Genomic DNA, 12,189 nt, shown 5'->3' on the forward strand with positions numbered 1-12,189 from the left:
ATACCCCTGTACTGTTAGCATGGTTCTGATGCTTTGGGGACGGTGAGGATGCTACTTTTTTTTGCTGCAGCACATGTAACTTGCAGTTACAAGTTTCGGAGCAGAGCTGAGTGAGGGAGTCAGCATTTTATTCCTTACCTGGTTTTTTTGTGGAGTAAGAAGAGTCCACTGACACATTTCCATCAGCACCGGATGGCAGTGGTGCTTGCTTGACCCCTGTGAGCAGAGAGGATGACAGAATAAATAGATAGCAAAAATGTGGTAAGTAGTCTTCACAGAAACTTATTGTGCTCCGAGAGTTTCATGGGCTTCTCCCATCTGTGTATAGGAAAAAAACTTAAAGCCCTACTGCATTCATTAGTTGTGATTTTTTCTCTGCAGAGTTAGTGTTTGATTGCAGAACGTGGTTTTGCCTGAATTTTCTATGATGCCCACCCTGCACTGCCTGCCTGGGTGATATTGTTTTGCTAGGAGTAGTTCATCTACAGTGATTGGCTATTTTTTTCTTTTTGCCAATATTCATGGGCAAATTTTGTGGTTTTTAAAAAACTTTTCTCCAACTCCTCTACCCCAATGAAAACCCTTAAAATTCCAGTGTGTTTGGGTTTGTACTTAATGAATTGACTTTAAAAATATTTTTTGAGAGTTCTTGGCTAGAAGGCTGGTTAGGCCACAGACTGGATCTGTGCTTTTGAGATTTGTAAATTAGGCCTGGGCACGCCTAGAATTCCAAATTGCTGTTTGGAAGAAACTGACCTGAAAATTACTTTGCGCGCTATTTTATCTCCTAAGTCCCTCAAACACAATCTGGTTCTAGGGTTTTGGGTAGCAATCCTAAGGGTAGAGGGAACCAATTTAGCTTTTGTCCTGCTTTTTAAAAATTATTATTCTTTTACATTATAAAATAATCTTCCCTGATGTGGCCGGCAGTCTTCATTAAGAAATAATAGGAACAGACGTTTTTTAGAATCTCAAAAGTAAATATTATCTTAGATATAATGGCTCACCCTAAAAAGAGAATCCATACTCTGAGGACCTGACTCTAATTCACCAATTAAAAAATAAGAATAAACATTGAATTAAAATGCTAGTTAGTATATTAACAAGGACAAGCACAACAACAACCCTGTTTTGAGTTCCAGGACTCTGTAGGGACATTATACACCCAGTCTCATTTAACGTGTAGGCAGATATATTAAGTATACAACAGAAGCTGATATTTTTACATTAATTTATGAAATTATTATAACTATAATGGGCATTAGTCAGCATTATAATATTAAATTAGTATTATTAACAGTTATAATAATAATTATGATTAACATTAATTTATGAAACCCAATATTACAATCCCACACCCTCTGCTATTTGAATAAGAGATAACATATAAAATCAAGGTGAATGTATGTAGCCACGAATCAACTGCTGTTGATTTGTGGTAGGAATAAAATGTTTCTGTGGTCACTATTTTGTGGCTCATCCCACAGGCATTGTGAGAACAAATAGCTCATTAGTTTTCTTCCTGTGCCCTCCTCTTAGTGGTAACGGAGGTGGGAAGTGACTCATTTGGGTGGTTACTCTGTCCATGGCTTAAGGGAAGGCAGAGTGCTTTCATTTGTGTCACCAGGATAACGTGGCTTGCTGAGATCTGATTTACCACTATTTTTTGAGGGTAAAACTGTATTATATCCTCTAGAAGCTTAGTAGGCTATGTGTGACTTCAGTAGATCCTTCTTCATAGCCTTTCTCCAAATCTTTCCACCCTTAAGAAAACAAAGTATTTTGATCCAGTACTGCGCAAGCGCCTTACATATTCATGACGTGATTTGATCCATACAACTCTTCTGGGTGGGAGATACCACCAGGGTCTCACAGATGAGGAAACCCAAGGCAAGGGGAGAGTAAGCACTTGCCCAAGGACTCACAGCTGAAGTGGAGGCATTCACACCCATGTGTGCCCAGCTCCAAAGCCCATCTCCTAAGCACTAATTGGGATAGTACAGAGTGCTTTTTCCTGTCATCTTCTTCCCTATGTTAAAGAGAAAACCACAGGCCCAAAACGGCATCACTTGTGCTAAAGCCCATGATACCAAGCCTAGACTTAAAAGCTGACTTAACTGCAGTTTTGACCTTCCCCAGAAATGTAATCTCAATCAACCAGTCTGGAATATTCTGGTCAGCACTGCACCCTTCATCCCCCAGAGGAAGAAGAGGCAATCTACTTAAAACCCATGCAACTCTCTTCTACCCAAAAAGAAGTTGTCCTGGCCTAAAAATAGTATTTTCTTTTCTTTTTCTAATAGTTCCCTTGCCCCACCCTTCTTCCTATTAAAAAAAATCTTCCATTTTGTACAACCCTTCAGAGTGCCCTTCTGGTTGCTAAATGGGAAGCTGCCTGATTCAGAAATTGTTGAATAAAACCAATTAAATCTTCATATTTACTTGGTTGAATTTTGTTTTTAACGCTTCTCTTACTCTTCACAATGACTCTGACTTTAGCCCTCAAGTCCTATACCTTTTCTTTTGGGTGCTTTGAAGTGCCACCACTGGGTAAGGGCTAAACAGCCATGGCTGGCAAGCACGTGTCATTCATCCATGCCACTGGTGTGTGGGACTCAGAAATACAAGGATGACATGGTTTCCCAACCAGGCACATGCAGATCCAACAAGTCACAGGCTGGTGAAATGGAGATGTAGGAGAGAATACAAAAGTCTGCAGGATTACTTTATGAATAAGATCAAACATGTAAACATCCCTGGCCTCTTTTCCAGTTATGGGAGAAATCAGCAGAAACGAGCCATTTTCTGTCACTTTCTGTATAGACGGAGATGGAAGCATCATACTGTTATGATTCTTATAGGTTAAGTATCCAAATCAATAGAATGTCAGCTGCTAAACTGGACTTTGTCCAGCCTTTAGAAACAGAGAAAAGCCAGTAGTGGATGAGAATGTTGGTAAGAACCCAGCAGAAGGCAGCTGCGGGACGCAGGGAAAGAGCATTGAACAGCGGACAGGAGACTGAGCTCTAGTTCTGGCCTTGGTTCCACCTAGCTGTGGTTTGCATGTCAGCCAGGAGCAGTGTGAGCACAGGACCTGGAGACCAGTGAACTTCTGTGGCCCTGAAATGAGGAGAGCAAACAAATGCCAAAGGTAGCAGAGAGGCAATGGGAGGGCAAAGGAGAAGCCAGTAAGAGCTATTGCAGAGAAAGAATCCTCAGGAATTGGCAATCAGCCAGTCTGGCCCAGGCTGTGACCTGAATTCTTTTTCCCTCAGGCAGGATTAATCCACTGTTTTCTAAAGGGCAGAGTTGGCTCTGGAAGAACCAAGACTTCAGCTTCAGTGTGAACCCCCACTGCCATATGGGACTTCTCCAAAAATATCTAGATTTACATAGTTCACCCTTTAGCAATTTACTGTCAAAAATGAAGTAAGGATTTGGGTATTTTTAACCATGGTAACAGAAGCTTTGCAAACAAACACAGTAAACTGGGAATCAATTTCCAAATGTAACAGAGACTATTCCCTGTGACCAAAAGGAGTGGTATTTATGGATGATTGGTTTCCTCACCCTTGTCTCCAAACCTTAGCACCTGGCTAAAAAGTCAGGGGTGATGAGCCAGCAGACTGGAAGATTTAGCCACAGCTCAGACAAACACATTCCTCACCTTGGAGGAGTCTGGGTTCTTGTTGTCAGGCATACTCCGTGTGGGGTCAGTGAAGTGTGGATTCCTCATTAGGAGAAGAAGGAGTAGAGAAAGGAGTTTGGGGTTCAGGTATCTAATATATCTGCCAAACCGCATGTGCCAAGTGGTTTCCAAACTACATTTTGCCTGGCACATAATGGGCTTTCAATAAATGTCAGTTGAATGAAAGAATAGTTGCACAACTCAGCAGCTTCCTTCCATAGGGAGAAAGTTGGAGAGATTGTCTAGCACAGAATGGGCAAATTTTCTCTGTCAGGGGTTAGACAGTAAATATTTTCAGCTCCGTGGGCCATACTGTCTCTGTCACAACTATTCAATTCTGCCACTATATTGTGAAAGCAAGCCATGTTTCCATAGAACTTTATTTACGAAAAAAAGGCAGTGAGCTGGGTTTGGTCTGTGGGATTGTACTCTGTGCAATCCCCTTGGTCTAGGGCATGCTGTTGCATCTCTGGAGTCAGATCTCAAGTTGGTTATAACATGTAGAACGTATCAATTAAGCTGAGACACATCTCTGGAAACCCTGAAAAAGCAGACTGCTGGGAAAATGACCTACCTAAAACTTCATTCTCTGAAGGCTACTTTCTAACTTTAAGGTGGAGAAATATTTATACATATACATGTGAAATAAACATAAAGCAGGGTAAATATCTATAATGATGTTATAAATCAAGAAACTTTGCTCAAGATAATTTAAAGATTCCTGGGGCTTATGGAATCATTGAAAGAATTGTATAGAGGCCCAAAGAATCAAGGACCATAGTTTTGAGGCCTCAGAATCTTTATTTTTTAGTTTTCCAAAGGCACAACATTAAGTGGCCTAAAATCATGAAGAATATGTCCTATAAATCCTAAACACATCCTTTTATCAACTGATTTTTTTTATATGTAAAATATCTGTGCTGAAAACTTCAGCAAGAAAAGCTATAGGAAAATATATGTGAGATGGATAACAAACATACATATTATGGGTGAAATGTCAAACTTGGATAAGGAATCAGTTAACACAAAAATGGTATCTCATTAAGACTCAATAGAGGTTAGAAGTGAGTATGAATGAGATAGTAGGACTGGGTCAGAGAAGAAAGAAAAGAAACTTGATGTGAATACCTGCATTTCTATTAACAAGTTAGATCAAAACTATGCACAGTCTAAGTAATGTGGACTCATGTAAGTCTACAACCTGAAGAGAACAGATTTAAAAACATTCTTTTTCTCACCAATTTCTCAAGACACTATTCCCCAGGTAAATATTTCAAGAGGTGTTAAATTTTCCTTTCATAATATGCTACACAATGGCATCTGTAATTTGCAATTTTTATACCATTACTTCTTTTCTTACCTTATTGCACTGGCTTAACACTCTGCTTCTATTTTCAACGGAAGGGGTAAAAGTAGGAATCCTTGCTTATGTTCTTGATGTTAGAAGAAAAACATTTAAACTTTCACTGTAAAATAGGATGGTAGCTGTAGGTTTTTCACAGATGCCCTTTATCAGAGTGAGGAAAATTCCTTCTATTCCTAGTTTTCTGAGAGTTTTCATCATGAATGCTTTTTGAACTTTGTCTAATGGTTGATTTTTTTTTTAATTTATTGAGATGATCATATGATGTTTTCCTTTGCTCTCTTAATATGGTAAATTACACTAATTTGTTTGAATGTTAAACCAATCTTGCATTCCTGAGGTAAATATCATTTGGTTGTTATATGTTGTGGTAGACAAGGAGATGTACCACCCATATCTCCAATCAAGGCCCTCTCAGCTGAGGCTGACTGTGAAGGATATGACAGTGGGATACTGTCTGTTGACTTCATTCCCTTCAGGTAGGTCAGGCAAGTCCTTCCCTGAAAGGGGATCCCAATAGACAGACATCAGAACATAGAACATGTGCAACACATTTTGATTGGGGATGGTAGTGGAGCAAGGAAAGGGGAAACAATGAGCTCAGCTTTGTTTACCTGTGCCTATCAACCTATTTCTTTTCTTTTTTTAAAATAAATTTTATTTATTTATTTATTTATTTTTGGCTGTGTTGGGTCTTCGCTGCTGCATGTGTGCTTTCTCTAGTTGCTGCGAGCGGGGGCTACTCTTCATTGTGACGTGTGGGCTTCTCATTGAGGTGGCTTCTCTAGTTGTGGAGCATGGGCTCTAGGCATGCGGGCTTCAGTAGTTGTGGCACATGGGCTCAGTAGTTGTGGCACATGGGCTCAGTAGTTGTGGCTCACATGGTCTAGAGTGCAGGCTCAGTAGTTGTGGCACACAGGCTTAGTTGCTTTGCGGCATGTGGGATCTTCCTGGACCAGGGCTCTAACCCATGTCCGCTGCATTGGCAGGTGGATTCTTAACCACTGCACCACCAGGGAAGCCCCACATTTTACATTTAGATCTATGATCCACCTTGAGTTCCTTTTTGTTTAGGTAGAGGAGTTCTTTGTTTGCTTGGTTTTTGTTTTGTTTAGTGTTTTTGCATACAGATATCCAGTTTTTCCAGCACCATCTGTTGAAAACACTGTCCTTTCTCTGTTGAACTGCCTCTATACCTTTGCCCCATGTCACTTCACCATAATTGTGTGAGTCTATTTGGTTGATGGTGCTGTTTAGATCTCTATTCTTGCTAATATCTTGTCTGCTCATTTTTTAAAAATTTATTTATTTATTTATTTATTTTTGGCTGCCTTGGGTCTTCATTGCTGCACGTAGGCTTTCTCTAGTCACCGCAAGCGGGGGTTACTCTTCAATGCGGTACGTGGGCTTCTCATTGTGATGGTGGCTTCTCTTTTTGCAGAGCACGGGCTCTAGGTGTGCAGGCTTCAGTAGTTGTGGCGTGCGGGCTCAGTAGTCCATCAATCTATTTCTACCAGCAACCAACTAATTAAACTGAAGAAGTCCTGGTAAGAGATCATCCTTTCAAAGCTAAGTTAGGTGAGTTATTACAAAGTTGACTTTATCTACACAAGAGGGTAACAGATGTCAGTTTGTATTACAAGTGGCTCTGGAAAAAATATTTATATTGCTAATAAACTAAAATATAATAATGCTCTGTTTTCCCTCCAAAAGACAGAATTTTCCTTGTGAGAATCAATGCTTGATTATACTGAAGGTTAATGGCTTTCAAGTTTGATCATAGCTACTTGTTCTTTGTTTTGTTAACATAAATGCTTTCTTCTATTTGTACTTAGGCAAACTCCAGGGAATTATTTTGAATATTAAGAAGGTGGCTCTGTTTAGAGCCAGACTGTTTACGTCAATCTGAGACACTACGAACTGCCTAATCCCACTTGGGAAAAATAAAAGGAACAGCTGAGCATAAATAGATATTGGAATGCTTTCTTGCTTTTCATGAGTCAGGAATTTATAGTATCTGCCTCATTAATTGAAGGGAAGTGAATTCCTAGAACTTCAGACATTGTAATAACCGAGTACAAAAACACACACTTAAAAAAAAATCTAAATCTTTTTTTTTTTCTTTTAGCGGTATGCGGGCCTCTCACTGTTGTGGCCTCTCCCGTTGTGGAGCACAGGCTCCAGACACGCAGGCCCAGCGGCCATGGCTCACGGTCCCAGCCACTCCGCGGCATGTGGGATTTTCCTGGACCGGGGCACGAACCCGCGTCCCCTGCATCAGCAGGCGGACTCTCAACCACTGCCCCACCAGGGAAGCCCCTAAATCGTTTTTAGACTGAATACATGTCTTCAGGTAGTATTCATATCTCTTTCTCATTAGGGAATAATTATGGGTTGATTTTATATATACATATTAAATAAACTAATTTTTATGCTTTTTTACACAAGCAGGCACAAGATTTGCACTATTTAAAAAATAGTTCAAGGGAACAATGCAATCCCATATTAAGGCATTTAATAACTACCATTTATCCACTTAGTGAGTTGAGTGTTTGAACTTTTATCAGATCATTGTTCTATTTATCTATATGATATTCCATAGACGAGACTGGATTAGGGCAATGTCACTGAATCAAACTGAATGATTTGGAAACACTGATATGCTTGTAACCAGGGTGATCATTTGCTAACTGCTCTTCTCATTTAAATGTCATATTCCAGGTGGCTAACAGATCTGGGTGTATTAAAAAAATTTCAGTGGTACTTGCGAAATTATAAACTGGAAAACGAAGTGATAACAATCTCAAAGACCAAACCTGTATATAGAAAGTGTTTTGAAGTTAGGGAAACAGCTATTTTGATATTTTAATTCAATAATTCATATTCAGGATATTTTTAAGAATCAAGACTATATATTGTAGCTGTAGCTGATTTAGCGGACTAGGCTGAGAAAAGTGAAAAACTATATTTTAATCTTTTCAGAGACATTTGAAATTTTGTTCTTGTTGTTGAAATTTTGACTTCAGAATGAATTACAAGTTTCAATTCTATGAACTTCCAAAACTGGCTGTACTAACAAAACTGGTAAAAAAAGGAATTGAAATGTGCATTCAACAAAATTATAAAAATTGAATGAAAACATTTAGAGTTTAATAGGATCAAAAGGAAATAAATTTGTGATCATTACCTGTTTCCATTCCATTCCCTTTGGGCATTGTACTGGGTTTGGGTCTTGTAGTTGTCCTATTCAGAACTACAATAAAGTGGGAAATAAGTAGTTTAGACATTTTTTAATTGAAAATTTGTAGCCAAGGAAAATAAAACTTTCCAGAGAATTGGAAGTCATTTAACTGGGCGATAAAAATATGATGACTCACCAAAAACTGTTGTTCAGAATATAGAAATCACAAGTCTGGTATAAAAATCATAGACTTGAATTTGAGACCTGAGTATGCACTCTGAGGTGATCACTGGGCTTGAAAAAATAGAGGGAATTTATATTTCTAAGTGGGAACTAGCTGGCTTCATTGATAAGCACTAGATACATTCCAAAATGGGACTGAAGAAAGATCAGGACTACATATGCCGAAAGAAAACCCAAAACTTGATGTGTATTTATTTGTCAAGGCCTCCTAACACATAAGTTCGTGGTCACTTTGGAGGAGTCTCTAGGTACATACGTTCCCTCATAATCTTGGCCCAAGTCCACCGTTAAACTCAGAACTATGATAAAACCATTGAAATTTCTCTCCTGCTCTGTTGAGAGTCATAATAGTACAAAAACATTGAAGTCAGCTTTTTATCTTCCATTTAGCAGAGTTTTCAAGGAAAAGCACTAAGTGTATCGCGATTAAGAGAGTGAGTTCTTAAGCCAGACTGCTTGCCTTCGAATCCACTTCCCAGCCCTTCTTAAGCTTTAGCTTCCTCAGCCTTACCTCACAGGATGCATGGTTAGCACACCATCACTGTTAGCCATTATCGTTACTGTTTCCTTATTTTGTAGAAAGGTTTAATATAACCAGCCACACGTTAAATTCTCAACAGTTATCATGATAGAAAAATCACATGGAGTCGGAGGATTATTCCAAAAAATATGGGCTCCTCCATACATCAAAGAAAAATGTATTTGTTCTTTCTTCCATGTGCCTGGAGAGATGTTCACCGGGAATGTTAGCTTATAAGCCATTTTTTCATTTAGAACTTTAAAACTTCTTAGAATCACAGAGGAGAAAAGGGGCAGAAAACACCAGAGTCTCTGGTCCAACTTGTATGTTAGCATAGGAGTGATTTATATGGACCAAATCAACCCCCAAGTTAACTTTTCACTAATAGTTCCAGTGAGGGAGATCCGAAATCCTTTGGTGAATTTAGATTTAAAGTATTTTCTGGGAATTCTCTACCAGTCCAGTGGTTAGGGCTCAGTGCTTTCACTGCTGGGGATCAAGTTCGATCCCTGGTAAGGGAACTAAGTTCCTGCAAGATGCATGTTGTGGGCAAAAAAAAAAAAAAAAAAAAAAAAGTATTTTCCAGTTTATTTTCACTTTACTTTGATGTTTAAAACCTGTAAAATGTGTATTTTTGGTTTTTTTTAATCTGAAAGCATCAAGTAAAAATATTCTCCCAGAACAAGTCTTTTATAATGGAAGAGGTCTTTTCTCAAAAGATAACATTTGAAACATGTAATATATCATAGCTAATGCTAATGCTATCTCTATAATTGCCATGGAAAACTGAAGGAGGAGGGGAGAGTGTGTGTGATTTATGCAAAAATACTATTTTAAAAATACTTTTATATTGTTAAGCTTCCGTGGTGGTATCTAAATCTGATTATCCTTAAAAATCTCAGTCAAGTCTTGCCACTTCCATGGATTCATTATTTCCTCTCTACTTACCCACAAGGATCAGAATTTTGTATGTAATTTATTTCAGTTTAAGGATATATAGGCATCATTTGGTATATTTGGCTGTTTCAATATTTTTTTTTTTGGCAGTGCCATGCAGCATGTGGGATCCTAGTTCCCTGACCAGAGATTGAACCCGTGCTCCCTGCAGTGGAAGCGCGGAGTTTTAACCACTGAACTGCCAGGGAATTTCTCAATACATTTTATATCTTCTTAGATATGCTGATTATTTAGGTCATCAGAAAGAGAAACAACTTACCAGGCCTGATGTGTGGTTTGTCAGGTGTTCTGGGCTTCACAGGAGTTGTATACAATCTGTGTGGTGCTGAAACAGAGGAAACGCTTCACATTTAATCACCAGCACTCCTGAGCTCAATAAATGGAGATTTAGTACTCTACAGACCAACAGCTTGTACACTTTGCATGGAAGTATAAAGAAAATTCTTAAATCTCCAAGTATGCATTACAGCATTGATGCTGAAGGAAAAAAAGCAAGTGAAAATATTCATGCCTGGAAATTAAAGATGCACACAGTCAAAGTGAGGTAGGTCATTGGTAACGTGTGTTAAGGATTAGTCATCATTTAGTCCATGTTTTTCAGGGGCATTTATTTCACCACATGGTTGCTTAATATGGTAAACATATAAGCCAACCATCTACCCCTCCATCCATCCATGCGTCTGTCCATCAACCCATCCATCCATCCATTCACATCTCTCAATCAGGGAGTCACTGTGAAACATTATTTTGCCAAAGGAGACAAATAATATTAAAGGCAGAAAGAAAAATATTTTTAGGTATGTAAGAAGAAAAGAGTGGAAACATGTGGTCTGTATCTAATTGTCTTAGCTCATGAACCCGGAAGTGAATAAATACTCACTTAGTGCCATCCATTAAAGCTTTAGGGATGAGAGAAAATGACCTCTGGTATCCTGCCCATCAAGAGAGGGTGAGCAAAGATCAAGAACTCAGACAGCCCTTGGACCAACATGCCACCTTGTTACTTCCTGCTCCTGTTATCCAGGGCCTGGCACAGTGAGGACCATTAATGAAGAGTTGTCAAATACATTTAAAAAATTAGTGACCATTGTAAGCAGGCAAATTCATGAGAAACTCAGCTGAAATATTTTTGCTCCCTAAGCTTTTAAAGTGTGCATCCATCCTGGGATGTGTCTATCCTTGCCTTCCCTCCTCTGCCACCCTTGACACACCACGTTGCTTCCTGCCACCAACTTTCTTGGTAATGCTTTAGCTAACACTGGAAAAAATTTTCTTGCAAACTTTGTTAAGTAGATTACACCATTTTCAATGATTTTGTTCACATCTTGAATGGGTATTTATGTAACCATAAATCAGCAAATGCCTTGCCTACCACATTAAAAAATATACCTGCAAAACAGATTATAATGTAGCTCATTTATAAACTTCCTATGCGAGGACTGATGAGTAGAATTTTGCCATACTCAGGCCAAAACCAGCAGACACATACTGAAATTCTCTGTAGGTTTAATGTGCTCCTTTCAAAGTGAAATAACTAGAGTGAACAGAGGTACTGATTTATTTAAAAATAATCAATTCTCACATGCCCTAAAATGTGTGATGATGATTTGCAAATGGTTTTCTTCAATTTTCTTTGAGAGTGGTAGGATTCCCTGTCAGTTGAACATATTTCAGCTTTCTTGTTAATTTCTTCAATGTTAGATTGCTTTTGCTTAAAGAAACATAAGAATCGTGGCTCTTATTAGTATCATTCTAGAACACATATGAATTTTAAAACTTTAGAAAAGAAACAGAGAAGAGTGTAGAAATAATCAGCACTACATTCATTACTTCAAAGCCACAGGATCAGAGTTTTGGTTTTATTTTTTATACAGTCTTTACTTAAATCTTGAAAGAACTTTCTATAAAGGAGCTGAAATATAACTTATGTTTGGGCTGTGAGTTATTCACATAGCTCATCACCAGGTAACACATGGCCTTGAGAAAACTGATTGAGGGTTTCAATTTTAAACTAAAAAAAAAAAAGACAAAGGTGCATTGTGAGAACGTAACATTGTAAATATCATCTCCACATAGCTTTTGGTGACTAATAATAAAAATAATTTTAAAAGATGGCTTCATATCTAAAGAGTTTTATAAAAATTATTTTAAAAGAACACTAAAAATACTTGACAAAGATAACATCAAAAATAGATAAACAAGGATTACAGGAGAAATACCTTGAAGGACCTTTGTTT

At 38.3% G+C, this 12,189-nt stretch overlaps 1 protein-coding gene across 18 annotated transcripts in view; it reads right to left on the reverse strand.

Annotated features, from left to right (window-relative positions):
* ABI3BP (ABI family member 3 binding protein) overlaps window positions 1–12,189 on the reverse strand; it is a 262,547-nt gene that overhangs the window by 42,330 nt on the left and 208,028 nt on the right. For all 18 annotated transcript variants that reach the window (XM_060297984.1, XM_060297993.1, XM_060297987.1 and 15 more), the window contains 3 exons: window positions 10,212–10,277; window positions 8,239–8,304; window positions 139–216 (listed from right to left, as the gene is read on the reverse strand). In XM_060297984.1, the coding sequence (XP_060153967.1) occupies window positions 139–216; window positions 8,239–8,304; window positions 10,212–10,277 (210 nt within the window). The remainder of the gene's footprint in view (window positions 1–138; window positions 217–8,238; window positions 8,305–10,211; window positions 10,278–12,189) is intronic.

Source organism: Globicephala melas, chromosome 4 (assembly GCF_963455315.2).
Source record: "Globicephala melas chromosome 4, mGloMel1.2, whole genome shotgun sequence".
NCBI classification, from domain to species: Eukaryota; Metazoa; Chordata; class Mammalia; order Artiodactyla; family Delphinidae; genus Globicephala; species Globicephala melas.